Source organism: Orcinus orca, chromosome 14 (assembly GCF_937001465.1).
Source record: "Orcinus orca chromosome 14, mOrcOrc1.1, whole genome shotgun sequence".
NCBI classification, from domain to species: domain Eukaryota; kingdom Metazoa; phylum Chordata; class Mammalia; order Artiodactyla; family Delphinidae; genus Orcinus; species Orcinus orca.
The window spans coordinates 54,208,984-54,225,814 of record NC_064572.1 but is presented as its reverse complement, the minus strand read 5'-3'; the positions used below and the strand labels follow the sequence as shown (position 1 = coordinate 54,225,814).

General features: G+C 38.4%; 2 protein-coding genes across 7 annotated transcripts in view; one reads left to right on the top strand and one right to left on the bottom strand.

Annotated features, from left to right (window-relative positions):
- Positions 1-11,139, bottom strand: part of KIF20B (kinesin family member 20B) — a 73,701-nt gene extending 62,562 nt beyond the window's left edge. The window contains exons 1-4 of one of the 3 annotated variants that reach the window (XM_049696506.1): positions 9,864-10,072; positions 8,442-8,594; positions 7,417-7,564; positions 29-115 (exon numbers count right to left, since the gene is read on the bottom strand). In XM_049696506.1, coding sequence (XP_049552463.1) covers positions 29-115; positions 7,417-7,563 — 234 coding nt within the window. In that variant the 5' untranslated portion in view covers position 7,564; positions 8,442-8,594; positions 9,864-10,072. Of the gene's footprint in view, positions 1-28; positions 116-7,416; positions 7,565-8,441; positions 8,595-9,863; positions 10,073-10,527; positions 10,546-11,004 lie in introns of those variants that run through there. The other 2 variants (XM_033404840.2, XM_033404842.2) reach the window with 2 other exon arrangements.
- Positions 11,140-11,241: 102 nt separating this feature from the next.
- Positions 11,242-16,831, top strand: part of PANK1 (pantothenate kinase 1) — a 110,772-nt gene continuing 105,182 nt past the window's right edge. For 2 of the 4 annotated variants that reach the window (XM_033404853.2, XM_033404849.2), the window contains exon 1: positions 11,242-11,380. Coding sequence is in view for 1 of the 4 variants with exons in the window: in XM_033404852.2 (XP_033260743.1) it covers positions 11,689-11,721 (33 nt within the window). In the remaining 3 variants the exon portion in view is untranslated. Of the gene's footprint in view, positions 11,722-16,831 lie in introns of all 4 variants that reach the window. The other 2 variants (XM_033404858.2, XM_033404852.2) reach the window with 2 other exon arrangements.

The window sequence follows — 16,831 nt, the reverse complement described above, 5'->3', positions numbered from 1 at the left end:
AGTAAAACATATTAAATTCAACACAAACCTCAGACTCATGTTCTTTTTCTGACTGTGTCAATGGTCTTACTCGAAGACAAACCTGGAGATAATCTTTGGATTCCAAACTGTTTGCCTTAAAAGGAGAAAATATTTTAAAAATAAAAAATATGGCTTTTCAGAGATCATCTTTCTTTAAAGTGGCTGATTGCTATAAAACAATCTGAGATTATACAAAACCTCTAAGCAAACAGTGACTCTTCTGTTTTTAACCACTTTATATGTTAAAAGAAAAATAAATCTTTTTAAAAAAACAAAAATACCACAAAAGACTCAATTTCCTCTGCCTTCTATATTTATACTTGAAGTTTACAATATGCTTCTTTGCCATAAGATCCTAACCTTTAAAACCAATACAAATAACAAGGTTCTAAGTCACTAAAACACAGAAATGTAGAATAAATCACAAGTAACCAGAATAGTCTATTAACCCAAATGCTCAATTGCATCACACACTTAGAATTTTTTTTGCTGTATGGCATTCTCTTTACTGCTTCCTTTGAGGAAGAAATGAGCTTAGTTCATTTTTTAAAAAATAATTTTAAATAAATGTTTTAATGTTTTTTTTTTTTAAAAAAGGAAACAATGACTTGAAAAACACAACTCACCAAACAAGACACAAGAAGTAGACGATTTGAATAACCCTATATCTATTAAAGAAATTAAATTTACATTCAAACAAAATAATCCCACAAAAAAACTCCAAACCCTGGTCATTCATTGGTAAATTCTCTCAAACATTTAAGGATATAATCACACAAATTAAAGACAAACTCTTTAAGAAAATAAAGGAAGAGAGAACACTTTTCAACGAATTTTGAGTCTGCCATAACCTGGTCACCACAACCTGACAAAGATACCCTCAGAAAAAAATTACAAAACAATATCCTTAATTAAGATAGAGGCATGGGCTTCCCTGGTGGCGCAGTGGTTGAGTCCGCCTGCCGATGCAGGGACACGGGTTCGTGCCCCGGTCTGGGAAGATCCCACATGCCGCGGAGCGACTGGGCCCATGAGCCATGGCCGCTGAGCCTGCGCGTCCGGAGCCTGTGCTCCGCAACGGGAGAGGCCACAGCAGTGAGAGGCCCGCGTACCGGAGAAAAAAAAAAAAAAAAAAAAAGTAGAGGCAAAACGTTCTCCAAAGTGGTTGTACCATCTTCTATTCCTACAAGCAATGGATGAACATTCTAGTTGCTCTGCATGCTCACCAATGGGTGGTGTGGCCAGTCTTCTTCATTATAGCCATTCTAGTGGGTGTGAGGGTGGTATCTGATTGTGGTTTCAATTTATGCCTTTCCCTTTTGACTAATGATGTTGAGCACCTTTTCAGGTGCATATTGACCCTACGAATATCTTCTTTTGTGAAGTGTCTGTTCAAATCTTTTGTCCATTTTTATTAGACTGTTTGTTTTCTTATTATTAACGTGTAATTGTTTTAAATATATTCTGGATAAAAGTTCTCTGTCAGAATAAAAAAGAGGCAAAAATCCCCTAACAAAAATATTAGCTAATATGTAAAACAGGATAGTACATCCTAACAAAAAATGGTTTATCCCAGAAAACCAAGGTCAATTTAGCATTCAAAAATCAATTAGGGTACTTAAAAACATTAAAAGAATGAGAAGAAACTTTTATCTCTAATAGATGCAAAAAAAGTGCATTTGAATGATGACTTGAATGTGATATATGAATTCAACATCCATTCATAATAAGAATTCTTAGCAAACTGGAATAGAAGGGATCTTCCTTAGCCTGATAAAGAGCATTTATAAGATACCTATAGTTAACATCATACTTAATGATGCAAGACTGAATCAAAGATGAGTAGCAAGATGAGTAACAACCCAGGGATTTCTGCTCTCACTTCTATTCAACACGGTACTAGAGGTTCTAGAGGTTTTAGCCAATGTAATCAGGTGAAAGGAGGTGGAGGAAGAGGAGGAAGGGCGGGGAAAGAGAGAGAAAGGGAAGAGGAGGAGGAAAAGGAAAAAAAAGGAAAAGCATCCAGAATGGCAAGGTAGAAATAAAATCATCTTTATTCACAGACAACACGAACATACAAAAATCTGACATCTTCAAAAAAGTTACTAGAACTATTAAATGAGTTTAGCAACATAGCATAATAGGAGATCAAAATGCAAAAATCAATTGTTTTTCTACATGCTGGCAAGAAATAGAAGTTGATTTTAAAGAGCGATACCATTTAGGATAACCTCAAAAATTATGAACTACTTAGAGAAAAATCTTACAAAAGATATGAAACACCTATATACTGAAAACTAAAAAACAGTGCTCAGAGAAAGTAAAGGAGACTTTTTCAAATATCAATTTGATACCAATACACACCTATTAGAATGACTAAAAATAAAAAGATGACCCGTAATAGCCAGCATAAAATTGAAAGAATAAAGTTGGAGGACCGACAATACCCAACTTCAAGACATGTTATAAAGCTACAGTAATCAAGATAGTGTAGCACCAGCAAAAGAACAGAAGCAATGGAACAGAAGAGAGCCTAGGAATAGATCCACATGAATATAGACAACTGATGTTTGACAAAGAAGCAAAGGCAATACAATGGAGCAGACAGTCTCTTCAACAAATGGTGCTGGAACAACTGGACATCCATATGCAAAAAAATTAACCTAGACATAGACTTTACACCCTTCACAAAAATAACTTAAAATATCTGGATGACCTTGGCTTTGGCAATGACTTTTGTGATTCAATGCCAAAGAAATGATCTATGAAAGGAATAATTGATAAGTTGGGCTTCGTTAAAATTAAAGTTTTCTGCTTTGTGAAAGACATAGTAAAGAGAATGAAAAGACTGGGAGAAAATATGTGCAAAAATATATATCAAATAAAGGACTATTACCAAAATATACAAAGAACTCTTAAAATTCAACAATAAGAACACAAACTGATTAAAATGGGCCAAAGACTTTACCAGACACCTTACCAAATAAGATATACAGAGGAAAAATAGCATATAAAAAGATGTTCCACACTGTATGTCATCAGGAAAATGCAAATTAAAAAGAGATATCACGGCCCACCTATCAGAATGGCCAAAATCTGAACACTGACAACACCAAATGCTGTTGAGGATATGCATCAACAAGAACTCTCATTCACTGCTTTTGGGAATGCAAAATGTTACACCCATTTTGGAAGATAGTTAGGCAATTTCTTACAAAATTAAACATATTAGTACCATACACTCCAGCAATCACGTTCCTTGGTGCTTAACCAAAGGAACTGAAAACTTAACATTCACACAAAATCTGCACGTGAATGCTCATAACAACTTTATTCACAGTTCCCAAAACGTGGAAGCAACCAAGATGCCCTTCAATAGGTGAATGAATGACCACATGAAAACATATTCAACATCTTTAGACATTAGGTAAATGCAAATATCTATCTGATACCAATACATAAAAATATCCATACAATGGATACAGTACATCCATACAATGGAATATAGTTTAGAAATAAAGCAAATGAACCATCAAGCCATGACAAGATATGGAGGATGCCATGACAAGACGTTAGGTGTCTATTGCTAACTGAAAGAAGCCAATCTGAAATAGCTACTGTATAATCCCAGCTATATGATACTCTGGAAAAGGCGACAATTTGGAGACAGTTAAAAGATCAGTGGTTACTGGGGGTGGGGGAGAGACAAACAGGTGAAACACATGAATTTTAGGGCAGTGAAAATACACTGTATGATACCATAATGATGGCTACCTGTCATCACGTTTGTTCAGACCTACAGAATGTACAACACCAAGAGTGAACCACAATGTAACTGTACAGCAAGGACTCTGGGTGATTATCATGTGTCAGAGTAGATTCATCAGTTGTAACAAATGCACCACTTTGGTAGGAGATGTTAATAATGAGGGAAGCTATATGGGGGTAGAGGGTATATGGAAAATCACTGTACCTTCTGCTCATTTTTGCTGTAAACATAAAACTGTTCTAAAAAATAGTCTGTTTAAAAACAAATAAGTAAATAAATAGATTGACGACACCAAGTGTTGGTGAAGATGTGGAGAAACTCAACTCTCCTACACTGCTGCTGAGAATATAAAATGCTATTATCACTTGGGAAAAGTTTGGTAGTTTCTTAAAAATGATCCAGCCATTCCAATCCTAGGTATTTATCCAAGGGGAAAAAAATAAAGGAAATATATGTCCATATAAAGATTTGTACACAAAAGTTCCTAGAAGCTTTGTAACAGCCAGAAACTATAAACACAAATGTCCCTCAGCAAGTGAACGGATAAACGGATAAATGAATTGTGGCATATCTAAACAATGGACAATAAAAAGGAATTACCTATTGATACACACAACATGCATAAAACTCAAAATAATTATGCTTAGTAAGAAAAGAGTACATACTTTATGACTACATTTATATAAAGCTCTAGAAGTACAAACTAATGTTTGATCAGCCGTTACTTGGAGGTGTGATGGGAGGGAGGGATTACAAGGAGGCACAAAGAAACTTTCAGGAGTAATGGAAACATTCACTATTCTTGACTGTAGTGACATTCTCACAAGCATATGCATTATGTCAAAACTTGTCAAAGACTATACTTCAAATATGTACAGCTTATTGTATCTTAATTTTACTTCAATAAAGCTGTTAAAAATATAATTTACAATAGCATCAAATGCCATGAAATGCTTAAGAATATATTTAACAAAAGATTGAAGGCCCCTACATGGGCCTTCAACAAAAGAAGTATAAAACATTGCTAAAACCTTAGAGACCTAAATAAATTGAGAAATATACCACAATCATGAATTAAAACTCTCCAATATTACTAAAATAGCAATTCTCTCCAAATTGATTCTAGATTCAATGCAATCCCAGTCAAAAATCCCAGTAGGCTGTTTTGTTGAAACTGGTAAGTCAATTCTAAAATTTATGAATATATTTACAAAGAACCTAGAAAAGGCAAAATATTCCTAAAAAAGAGAAGCAAATCTAGAGAATTCATACTATCTGATTTCACGTATTATTATAAACCTACAGAAATAGACAGTGAAGTATAGGCAAAAGGATAAGCAAATAGGTCAATGAAAGAGAATAATCCAGAAATAGATCCACACATAGATACCCAGCCATTTGATTATCAATAAAGACACCAGAACAATTTAATGGGGAAAAGAAAGTCTTTTCAACACATAATGTTAAAGTAACTAGATAAATGGAGGTTAAAAAAAAAAAATCAACAAACCAATCAACCTGTAGCCCTACATCAACTATACATAAAAACTAACTCAAGATGGATAACAAATATAACCATTAAAACAAAAGCTCTAACCATTTCTAGAAGAAAATGTTTTTAAAAACCTTCACCACCTTGGGCAAAGATTTCTTAGGACTTACAAAAGAAATCACCGTAAAAGAAAAAAAAGTTAAATTAGACTTCTTTAAAATTAAAAACCTCTATTAATCAAGACACTATTGATCTGATAAAGGATATGTATCTACAATGCATGAAGAACTCTCACAAATCAGTAATAAGACAAACGACCTAATTTTTTTAAGTAGGGAAATTATTTGAAGAGACATTTTACAAGAGAAGGTATAGGAATAGCCAAGAAATACTTGAAAAAGTGCTCATTTCGGGAAATGCAGGCTAGAACCACAACAAGGTACTACTACACACTCATAAAATTACCAAGTGTTGGCAAAGAGGTGGAAGAACTGGAACCTGCATACATTGCTGGTGCTGGTACAGTCGTTTTGGAAAACAGTTTCAGTTTTCTTATGAAGTTAAATATGCACTTACCATGTGACCCACAATTACTCCTAAGTATCGACCCAAGAGAAATGAAAACAAAACATAAGTTCACAGAGAGGCTTGCACATAAACATTCAGAGAAGCATTATTTATAATGGCCTCAAAATGGAAATCACTCATATGTCCATCAAACTGTAAATGGATATGTGGCATATCTGCACAATGAACTACTATTCAGCAATAAAAAGTAACAAATTACTGACACATGATGCGTGATGGATCTCAAAAACAACATGCTAAGTAGGGATCAGCAAATTTTTTGTGTGTAAAGAAAAAACACTTAATATTTTTAGGCTCTACAGACTGTCACAACTACTCAACTCTGCCACTCTGTTGCGAAAGCAGACCTAGAAAATAAGTAAACCAATGAATATGACTTGTGATATTTGATTTTTACGTCATGAAACATGATTTTTCTTTTGATTTTTTTTCTTCAACCATTTAAAAATATAAAAACCATTCTTAGCTTGTAAGCAATACAAAAACAGGAAATATAAAACCAGGCCATTATTTACCAACCCTTGTATTATGTGAAGGAAGGCACACACAAAAGTCTAGTAATGTATAATTCCATTTATACACCAAGAGGCATTTATCCCTTCCTCTCTTCTTTATCTATGATTAAATGAGCTAAAGTAGAAGAGCCTAGCACATGATGGGTATTAAATAATTATTATCCTTTTATATATGTTCCCTATACTCCTCTTTCCCCCTCCATCTTTCTTTATAAAATGGGTTACTCCATCTCTCTAAGGCATTGAAATTAATAATCTAATTTGTAATAAATAGAATATAAATGGATTGAAAGTAAATGTATAAGAAAAAGTCTATAAACACAGCAAACATAGTGACAGTAGGTAGGGTAGTAGAAAGACTTATTTCTTAAACGCTACTAAGTTAATTTTTTTTTAATCTGCATTATTTTTTAAACTAAGGCCTGCAATTCCTAGGGGCATAGTGGAATATTTTACATTTCTGAGGGAACCACAGCAGTACTTGACACATGTTGAACACCACGAACTATTAGCTTGAAGAAGTTCAGTTTCAACCTTAGATCACACTATTTCTTTTGATGATGTCATATCTTAGTGAAGCTGGATTTTCCAGTGGTGGTTGTGATAGCAAGCAAGTACGACCCCAAAACAATGAAGAACAGGAAATGCAGGTGGCAGTGTCTAATTTGATTCCAAAGCTTGAGAAGTTGTGCAGCACCCCAAATGCACACATTGCCCATTAGTAAGTAACCGTGGTTATTGAAAACTAATATTTAAAAATTTCATAAGTTATTTTTTTCTCAAATAGCTACTAAGTCAGGGCATAAATAGTCATTAAGATGTCTGCACCTACTACGTGAAAAGGAACTGTTATGTATTTAGGGCACCATGAAAAAATTGCTGAGATAGAAGTTTGCCTTAAACCTACAAAGTTTGGAAAGCTCTGCTCTAGTTGTACCTGTCCACAAGTGTGTGTGTGTGTGTGTATGTGTGTGTGTGTGCCCATTTGCTCTCAATCATGATGATCAACATAATACTTTTCTTGTACTTACCTCAGTGTTTGAAGCAACTAAGGAAAATTCACGAGAGAGGTCAAGCTTAATGCCATCAAAATTTATTTCCGAAGGCCTCGCAACTGGGTCAGCACTGAAAACATAAGATGGTCTAGGCACCCCATCTTGATTTACATTAGATTCCATTCTGCAAGAATAACAGTAACTTCCTTAGATAACCTTAATAAATCATATATCCATAGTTTATAAAGTCTGTGAGTCCAGCCCACTACTTCTTGCCATGTAACTACACTTCCAAAAGGAAAACATTAGACTATTTCATCTATAACATGATGACCCATGGAAAGGACAAAAGACAATTTTTTACAGATTTTAAATCAAATAATACTGGATACAGCCTACCACTACTATTCATGTGCTGCAACCTATGGGGAGATTCAGCCAAAGAGATTTCATGAGTAAAGGTAACCCATAAAATAAGAGAGTATAAAACACTCAGACTCTGCCTGAAATCCTCTCAGAAATCAAACAGTAAGGGCGGAGTAAATTATAACCTTGTCTTATTTTAGTTATTTAGTGTCTTCTGAAGAATGTTACTTACAGACTTTGTAATGTTTTAGCAATTAGGAGTCGGTAATCTGGACAATTACTTTCAACTGAATTCTTCCAAATAATGCAAGTAAAAAGTGAAATAACGTATGTGAACATATTCAAAACAGTACCTGATACATCACAGGTCTTAAAAATTAAGGCGAACATGGAATAATGCATCAGTAAACTATTACAACTAAATTAAACATCAAGTCACTAAATTTAAAGGTAAACTTAGGGGTAATCTTCACTGATAAAATATTAACATTAAAATATTTACTGAAAATCTACTAGGCGAACAATACCAGGGAGAAATGGAGAGAGCACTCTATTCTTTGAATATTATGAAATATTCAGAACAGTGACTGCCCACTAGAGTTCCTGGTTCAAGAAGGTAGTTAGTAATGGGCAACCATGGGGGTTAAATAAATGAGCCAAAGATGGCCCCTGTATACTGGCCCTGCATTGTTTACTTCTTCACAGCAGGCCAAGATCATTCGTTCAAAAACCCACTGAGGGGCTTTCCTGGTGGCGCAGTGGTTGAAAGTCCACCTGCCGATGCAGGGGACACGGGTTCGTGCCCCGGTCCAGGAAGAGAGAGGCCACAACAGTGAGAGGCCCACGTACTGCAAAAAAAAAAAAAAAAAAAAAAAAACCACTGAGGTGTCAAACTCAAATTTTTACACATCTGTTTGCTTTACATATAGCCAAAATAAGCTCATTTTTAGCCATTTAGAGCCCAACTGGTTCCCACATCCCATGAAACTGCACCCAACCATCTGCTAGCCACAGATAAAAGCCAGGACTATAAGACCCCAAGCCACTGCTACCCTTTGGAGGTCTCTGACATAGTGACTCCCTACTGTGCTGCTGAGCAATATATCACTTACAGAGAGCTCCCTCTCCTATTACCCCCACCCCTCCCCAATTCCCCTCTTCCCCTTCTAGGTGACTGGCCCTTCACTCTAGTCTCTGGAAAGTCTCATGCTGTGGGCAACTTGCCAAGCACACAAAGTGCCTGTCAAAGTGCTACCCCAGTAAAGCTCCTCATACGTTACTGCCACCTTGCGGTGTATCTTTTTCCTTGATCAGTCCTGAAACCCCCAAATTCAATACAACAGGGCTGTTTTTGGTTTTGTTTTTCCTAAATTGCAAAAAGAGTTAAAGAAATTACACATTTACCTTCAACAAAACCCAGCAAACTACAAGATCACCAATCATACAATTAAGTAAGTTTAATATCTTTATTGCTTTTTTTATTGTATAATCAGTGATGTAATCAAAATGAGAAAATTACTTAAATGCAGTTTGATAGAGTATTTCAAACATGCAATTTATGGGTGAAAATTAAGAAAAAAAGTATCTGATAGAATAAAAAATAAACACTGATCTAGAATATGGGAGGAAAGTGTGCAAAAATATGAAAGTACTGGCTTGACATTTCATAACTCAAATTTCATAGAAATGCCCTGGAAACTGGAAGGTAGGCTTCAATCTTTGCTTTCAATTAATTTTTGGTTAAAAAAAAAACATATTGATAAATCTTTTATGAAATTACTAAGTTAAAAAGAATATTGTACCTCCTTAAAAAAGTAAGGTTACAGTAGTTTGTACGTGCTCATATGTTCAGTTTTCAATGAATAAACTTCCTCTTAACAATTATAAAATTAATGAGATGTACTATCACTTCCTGTACTTTTAGTTAACTTCTACTTATGTGTGGCCTCCCTAACTAGACTAGAAACTTCTTGAGGGCAAGGACCTTGTCTTATACTACTCTGTATCCCCTACAACAAATTCAGAGATTTATGTAGTGATAAAAACTCCCTGTATAGTGGCTTAATAATAATAAATAAAATCCTCTCTGCAAAAAAAAAAAAAAAAATTGGTCTTACTCTTTTCTGATATTATCTTTAGCAACAGCAAGGTTCAAGACCTCATTTCTCATTTAGGAAGGCTGTTCCCACGACTGAGAAACAGCATCTTTTATCTTCTCTCCAGTGAGATTTCATGGTTGAAGACTGATGAAAAATAAAATCTGCTACTGAATGACGTTTCTGAATGTCATCCACAAAATATAGTCTCAAAAAAAGTCTTCACAGCTGATGAGTCCTTTATATTATTTTGCAAGCTGAAGTCTCAGGTCTTGGATATCTAATAAAAAGTACACACTGTTATGCTGCTTCGGGGTGAACATGCTACCTTGTTTTAAGAACAAAAACAAACCTGAGTTTGATCACCTTGGGGATTAAAAACAAGCTAACCTATAAGGCATGACCTTTTGTCAATTAGTCCTTCAGTAAGGAATATTAAAGAGCTGCACCAGGCAGGAATCACTGAGCCAAAAAGTAGAACGAGATGGGGGAAACCTCCCAAACTGGGCGATGACAGCAGTCAGTGCACTCGTCACACACACCCCCTTCCGCTTAGCACTGCAAAGCCCAAGAAGGGCGAGCCCTGGGCACCGGCAGCAGCCTGTAAATAACTGCACAGACGGCCACCACAGGGCCCCCATCCCTCCCAAATAACAGCACGTCACTTGCCGAGCAAACTGCTCACCTTAGGGATTCAGGACACCAGATTTGGCAATGGACGCCTGATCCTCAACACTAACAGCAGCAACAATAATAAAAATATTAATGATTGCAAATACTTAGTGCCTACTATACACCGGCACTTTCTAACAGGTTTACATATTATCATTTTATCTTCATAAGAGCCCGAAGAGGTAGGTTCTATTATTACCCCCTCTTACAGATGAGGAAACTGGCCCAGAAGGATTAAAGACGTTGCCTTGCGTCACACAGCCAATAAGCGGCGGAGACCAGATTTAAACCTTAACACGAGTACAACGGCTCAACCCCCCACAGAAGCGCACCCGGTGGCCCAGGCGTCTTCATTGCTTCGCAACCCAGTTCCTGAGAGTAACCTCAGGGATATCCCGAGCCCCGTCGGAAGGTGCTCACACTGCCTGAGACCTTTCCTCACCTCACCTGGTATGTGAGCAGTCCCCCACCTCCTTCCGCGTACCCTCACCTGCAAACGTTGCCCCGCCGGCCCAACCTGGGAGTAGCGCCGAGTTATTTTCGTTTTCAAATTCAAACGGAACGCTGGGAGTGGGCGGAGCTTCCGGAACGACGCCCCGGAGCGCAGCCGACTAGAGCTGTGGGCTTCCCTCCCACCCGCTCCCGGGAGAAGCTTTCAAATTTGGGGGCGGGGCTCGGAATGCCGGGCGACCAATGGGCGGAAGCGGCCTGGTAAGCGGCCAGTGGGCGGAGTTTCCCTGGGGCTCTGCTTGCCGGGCTAGGTAGGGCGCTGCCTCGGGGCTGCGGTGGGTACCACCCTCTGTTGGCGGCGGCGCGGATCTCGGATTCCATCCTGGAGACAATAAAGACGTGGCGGAGGCCCCGAGGTGAGGTAGCTGCCACACTTAGCCCCGCGACTACACTAGGGACCAGCCAACGAATGGCAGGCCTTGTCCTTGCGGGCCGGAATAGGCTCCGCATCGGGAGAGTCACTTAGAATGAGCGCTGCCCGCACTCCGAGGGTCACTCCCTTAGCTGCATGATCCTACCTGTCGTCCACAGCGGCCCTCGTGGACGAGATACATTTTTCCCAGAAAAGATTTTCAAAAGCATTCTTTCTCTTTTTGTTTTTGCCATTCTGAAAATATAATGCAACTACCGGCGTGAGGCGCTGTACTGTGACATTCTATCTTCCATGCATAGGCAAGGTCTTTGCTGTGCCCGAAATGTAAGTGCCAGTACATCTTATCTGCTTCTTTTAAAGTGATCCTCTTCTTTTGATGCGGTGTTATTACAGTCATATGACAAGTATTTACTACTTAGGCCATCTCTCCCTGCTGTACTTCATTTTAAAGAAAAGTAACTGCTAACGTTAATTGAGCATTTACCTTGTGCCAGTCATGGTGCTAAGCATTTAAAACTGATTGTCGTACTGATCCTGAGAACAACCCTGTGAGGTAGGTACTGTTATTATGCCCCTTTTATAGGTTTCGAGGAAACTGAGTTCATATGATTAAGTAATTTGCTCAAAGGCATACAGCTATTAATGGTGGAACTGGGATTTTAAACTCAGCTGAATGACTTCAAGACCCACCCTCTCACATGTGATCTTATTTTTGACTCTTTTACTTGGTTAGTAGCATTTGTAGAATAGTACCTGGTTTGATGAGCTTACTGTCTTCCTTTATTCTATATTTATATTTCCCATAACCTCCCCCTTCCTTCTCTAACTTCCCACTGCCTCCTTATTCAGTTTGCCTTCTTTATCCACAAAAAAATCATATTTGTGGTGAGCTAGTTTGGAGTAGAGAAGAGGATGCAGGACCAGGAGTAAAAATGAACAGAGAAAGTAGGTGTGAAAGGGAAGAAAGGAGGGAAGATAGAATAAAACTGTGCTTTACTGTTCCGGCTGGAACTAAGTCTTTAGGGGCCGCTGTGTCAAAGTCTCCATTTCTCCTTCAGGCACTTCTACCCCTAAATCTGCCCTTCCTGCCGTACCTCATAATGCCTTTATTGCTTTTGCTAGCTGTTACTGATTTCCAGCTCCAGGTGCTACATTTATTTATGTTCAGTAGATATTTATTGAAAACCTTCTATGTGCCAAACACTAGGCTAGGAGTCAGTTGAAACAGTGGAGGAGAGCTAGCAAAACAGACCCTAACCTTCCAGGAGCTTATATTCTAATAATTGAGAAAAAATTGCAAAGACAAATAATTGAGAAATTACAACTGTACTGAGTGGTTTGAAAGAAATGTTTAGAGCTGAAAGACTATGTCACAGGGGAACCTGAACAAATAATGTTTGATCTGGATCTCCAAGGGTCATTCGGCGTTAACTAGGTTTAAAAAAGAGAGGAGGGCTTCCCTGGTGGCGCAGTGGTTGAGAGTCCACCTGCCGATGCTGGAGACGCGGGTTCGTGCCCCGGTCCGGGAGGATCCCACATGCCGCGGAGCGGCTGGCCCCGTGAGCCATGGCCGCTGAGCCTGCGCGTCCGGAGCCTGTGCTCCGCAGCGGGAGAAGCCACAGCAGTGAGAGGCCTGCGTACCGCAAAAAAAAAAAAAAAAAAAAAGAGACGAGTAAGCACTCCAGGCATAAGGAATGTAATACCAGGCACAGGGGCAGGATAAATACTATACAAAATCCAATGGATTCTCTGTCTTATTTTATTCTAGCTCCCAGAAGCATTCCACACAGTTTGTTTCATCCACACAGTTAAATGTTTCAGCCTTGAAACTTCACTTGGCCTCTGGATCAGCAAAAGGTCATTCTCTCCTTGTTTACTCTTAACCTTACCAGCTGCCCAGCTTAGTCTTCTTTTCTGTCTCTTCTGCCTAAACTCTAAATTATGGGAATCCTCAGAGCTTGGTTTTGAGCTTCCCCTCTCCCCCACCTTTTTCTCTCCTCTGCAGTATTCCTCTTGGCAAACTCATCAACTCCCATGGATTTAAATATCTTTATACTGATAACTCCTAAATTCCTTATCCTCCCCAGACCTCTCCTCTGAACTTCAACCAAAAGCAAGTATCTCATTATCCACTTATCATCTCCACTTGGATGTATAACAGACATCTCTAACTTAACGTATTCAGTATGGGACCTTGATTTTTCATTCCAAAACTTAAAGCCTCTCCTCCCAAATCTCTGTCTCAGTAAACGACACCACCATGTATCTACCCAGTTACTCATTAGAAAGAATCATTTTTGAGTCCTCCTTTTCCCTCACCACTCTCATCCAGCTCATAAATGTATCTGTTGTACTTTTGTGTTATAAGTGAAATAAATACTCCTTTCCCTTTTCATTGCTCCGACCACTGCAGCCTCCCATCTGTCTACCTGCTTCAGGTCCTGTTCTCCATTCTTTATAGGGCAACGAAACCAATCTTAAAATGGAAATGATCATGTCAGTCCCTAGCTTAAAGCCCTTCAATGCATTTTTAGAATAAAATAATATTTATATGGTTCAGTGAAGAAAAAGTGCAAAAGAATATACCAAGTATGCTAACTTTTGTGTAAGCAAGAAGGAGAAATGAGAGTCTACATACTTACATGTATGTATACCACACACCCATTTTTGGCCTATTTTTGAAGATAGAAATACAAAAACTATAAAACAAAATTAGTTGAAAATGGTTATCTATAGGAGATGGGAATATTTTGCAAGGATTAGTGATAGGAGTGTGGCTCTCTGAATAAACTTCTTTTTTAAAAAAAGAGGACTTCCCTGGTAGCGTGGTGGTTAAGAATCCACCTGCCAATGCAGGGGACATGGGTTCGATCCCTGGTCCGGGAAGATCCCACATGCCGCAAAGCAGCTAAGCTCATGCACCACAACTACTGAGCCTGCTCTCTAGAGCCCACAAGCCACAACTACTGAGCCCATGTGCCACAACTACTGAAGCCCGTGTGCCTAGACCCTGTGCTCCAAAACAAGAGAAGCCACTGCAGTGAGAAGCCCAAGCACTGCAACGAAGAGTAGCACCTGCTCACCGCAACTAGAGAAAGCCCACGTGCAGCAACGAAGACCCAATGCAGTCAAAAATAAATAAAATAAATTTTAAAAAAAGTTTTGCCTTTTCAAAAAATTAAATCTTAAACAATGGAAATAAAAGCAAGCCCTAAAATTTAACACAAAGAAAGAGATGAACTTACCTGTATATCAAATTGTCAGCATAGCCACACAGAGAAAAAGAACTTCTTCAACTAACTTGAGTGTAGTACTCTATATACTGGAGTTAGGAGTTGTGGGATCCAATGTAAGAGCAAAAGAAATGTAAAGACATCAATAACTTGGTTTAGTAGGTTTGATGTTTAAAGTGGTATTGGTTTAGTAATCTTGAATCTATTATACATGTGTTATAGGAAAAAGCAAAGGAGTAAATATATTCATGTTGTTTGGTACCAGGGTTCTCACTGTGGGAGAAGGGAAATAACAAATATGGTATGATAGAAAGTAAGGAAGAACCCCAGGATGATGGATTTGAGTTGGTAGTAGAATGACATTATTATTATTATTATTTTATCTTAATTGGGTCCACTGAGAGGGCCTGAAGGTCTGGAAGCCCTGGCACCCCAGTAACAATGAGCACCCCTAGGACCAAGCCACACAAATGGTTTCTAAATACCACTTATCACTAAAAGGAACCAGTACTCCTTGGAGAAAAGGCTGATTCCAGGACTGGAGCAGGGAAATTATAAAGTGAGCCTAAAACATTCTTGTCAGAAAGCAAAGAAGTCCTTAGAGATTAATAGGGTCATTCCAAAAGGACACTGGATCTGGCCTAAAGGGGCTTCCACTAACCATGCTTGGAACAATTTGAACCTCAAAAAGAATAAGAATAATGATGGTAATAGATTAAAACAGGTTTAATTTTTTTTTTTTTTTTTTTTGCGGTACGTGGGCATCTCACTGTTGTGGCCTCTCCCGTTGCGGAGCACGGGCTCCAGACGCGCAGGCTCACGGGCCCAGCCGCTCCGTGGCATGTGGGATCTTCCCGGACCGGGGCACGAACCCGTGTCCCCTGCATCGGCAGGCAGACTCTCAACCACTGTGCCACCAGGGAAGCCCAGGTTTAATTTTTTAAGTCCTCTTCGTTAGCGGGGTGGATGGGGGAGAAAAGGACTAACAATGAAAATCTCTTCTTTACACAAGAATGCCAGTTAATGAATGCAAAAAGAATAATAAAATATTCCCCATATTGCAACTCCCATTGTAAAAATTGACATAAATAAAGCTTATCAAAGAATACTAAAACAATGGATAAAGGATGCTAAACCATTGGCTAAAAGGTTGTTGGGGAGCAGGATATTAACACTATCTCAAAGAATCACCCTAGAGATTAACTCTTAATTAGGGGAAAAGGTAACTTTACAATGTAGAGATTTATTTATGAGACATACCTTAATCAAGTGAGGAAACAACATCACCAGTAATGGGACTGTCTATCACCTGGTACTATTTGTGCCAGCAATGTTTAACCTGAATCTAATCACGAGGAAACAATCAGAAGGTAGAGCATCTTACAAGACAACAGACCCAGGCTCTTCAAAAATGTCAGTGTTCGGGAAAGAGAAAATCAAAAGGTGGTGGATTGCTTTAGTCAGGAGAGAGGTGTTGCTAAATGAAATTCATGAATCTTGATTGGTTCATAGATCTTTTAAAAAGTAACTGCAAAAACCAATTTGTGGACAATTGTGGAAATACAAATATGGACTACAACGTAGATGATGCTGAATCAGTATTAAATTTTGGACGTGTGATAATTTGTGACTATGTAGAAGCATGTCTTTGTTTTGGGAATATGTTTGCTTCAGTATTTAGCAGCAAAGTGTCACAGTGTCTGCAACTACTTACCTTCAGAAGATTTGGGGAAAAAATAAAACAAAAACAAAATAGAAAGATGTTAGGGAGAACAAAAGAACAGAGAAAATAGAACCAAAAAAGCAAATGTGGCAAAAAGTTAATAATTTGTGGATCTAAATAAAGGGTGTAACGATGTACATTGTGCCACTCTTTCAACTTTTCAAAACAGCTTGGAGCTTTTCTAAAATAAAAAGAAGAGGGAAAAAACTTCCTAATTCTTTACAATGGCCTACCAGGCCCTACAGGACCAGGCGCCAGCCAATCTCACTCCCCACTTTCTTACCTTTGTGCAGTGAGTTGATCTACTCTGGGTACTGCAAACACCCCAGGCTGTTTCCAGCATATGTGAACTTTGCATGGGTTCTGTCCACCTGAATTCTCTCCTCCCCATTCATCGTGTGGCTCACTTCTCTTCCTCCTTTACATCTCATCTATATAATGTTACCTGCTTAGAGAAGATTTTCTGTCCATCTTATCT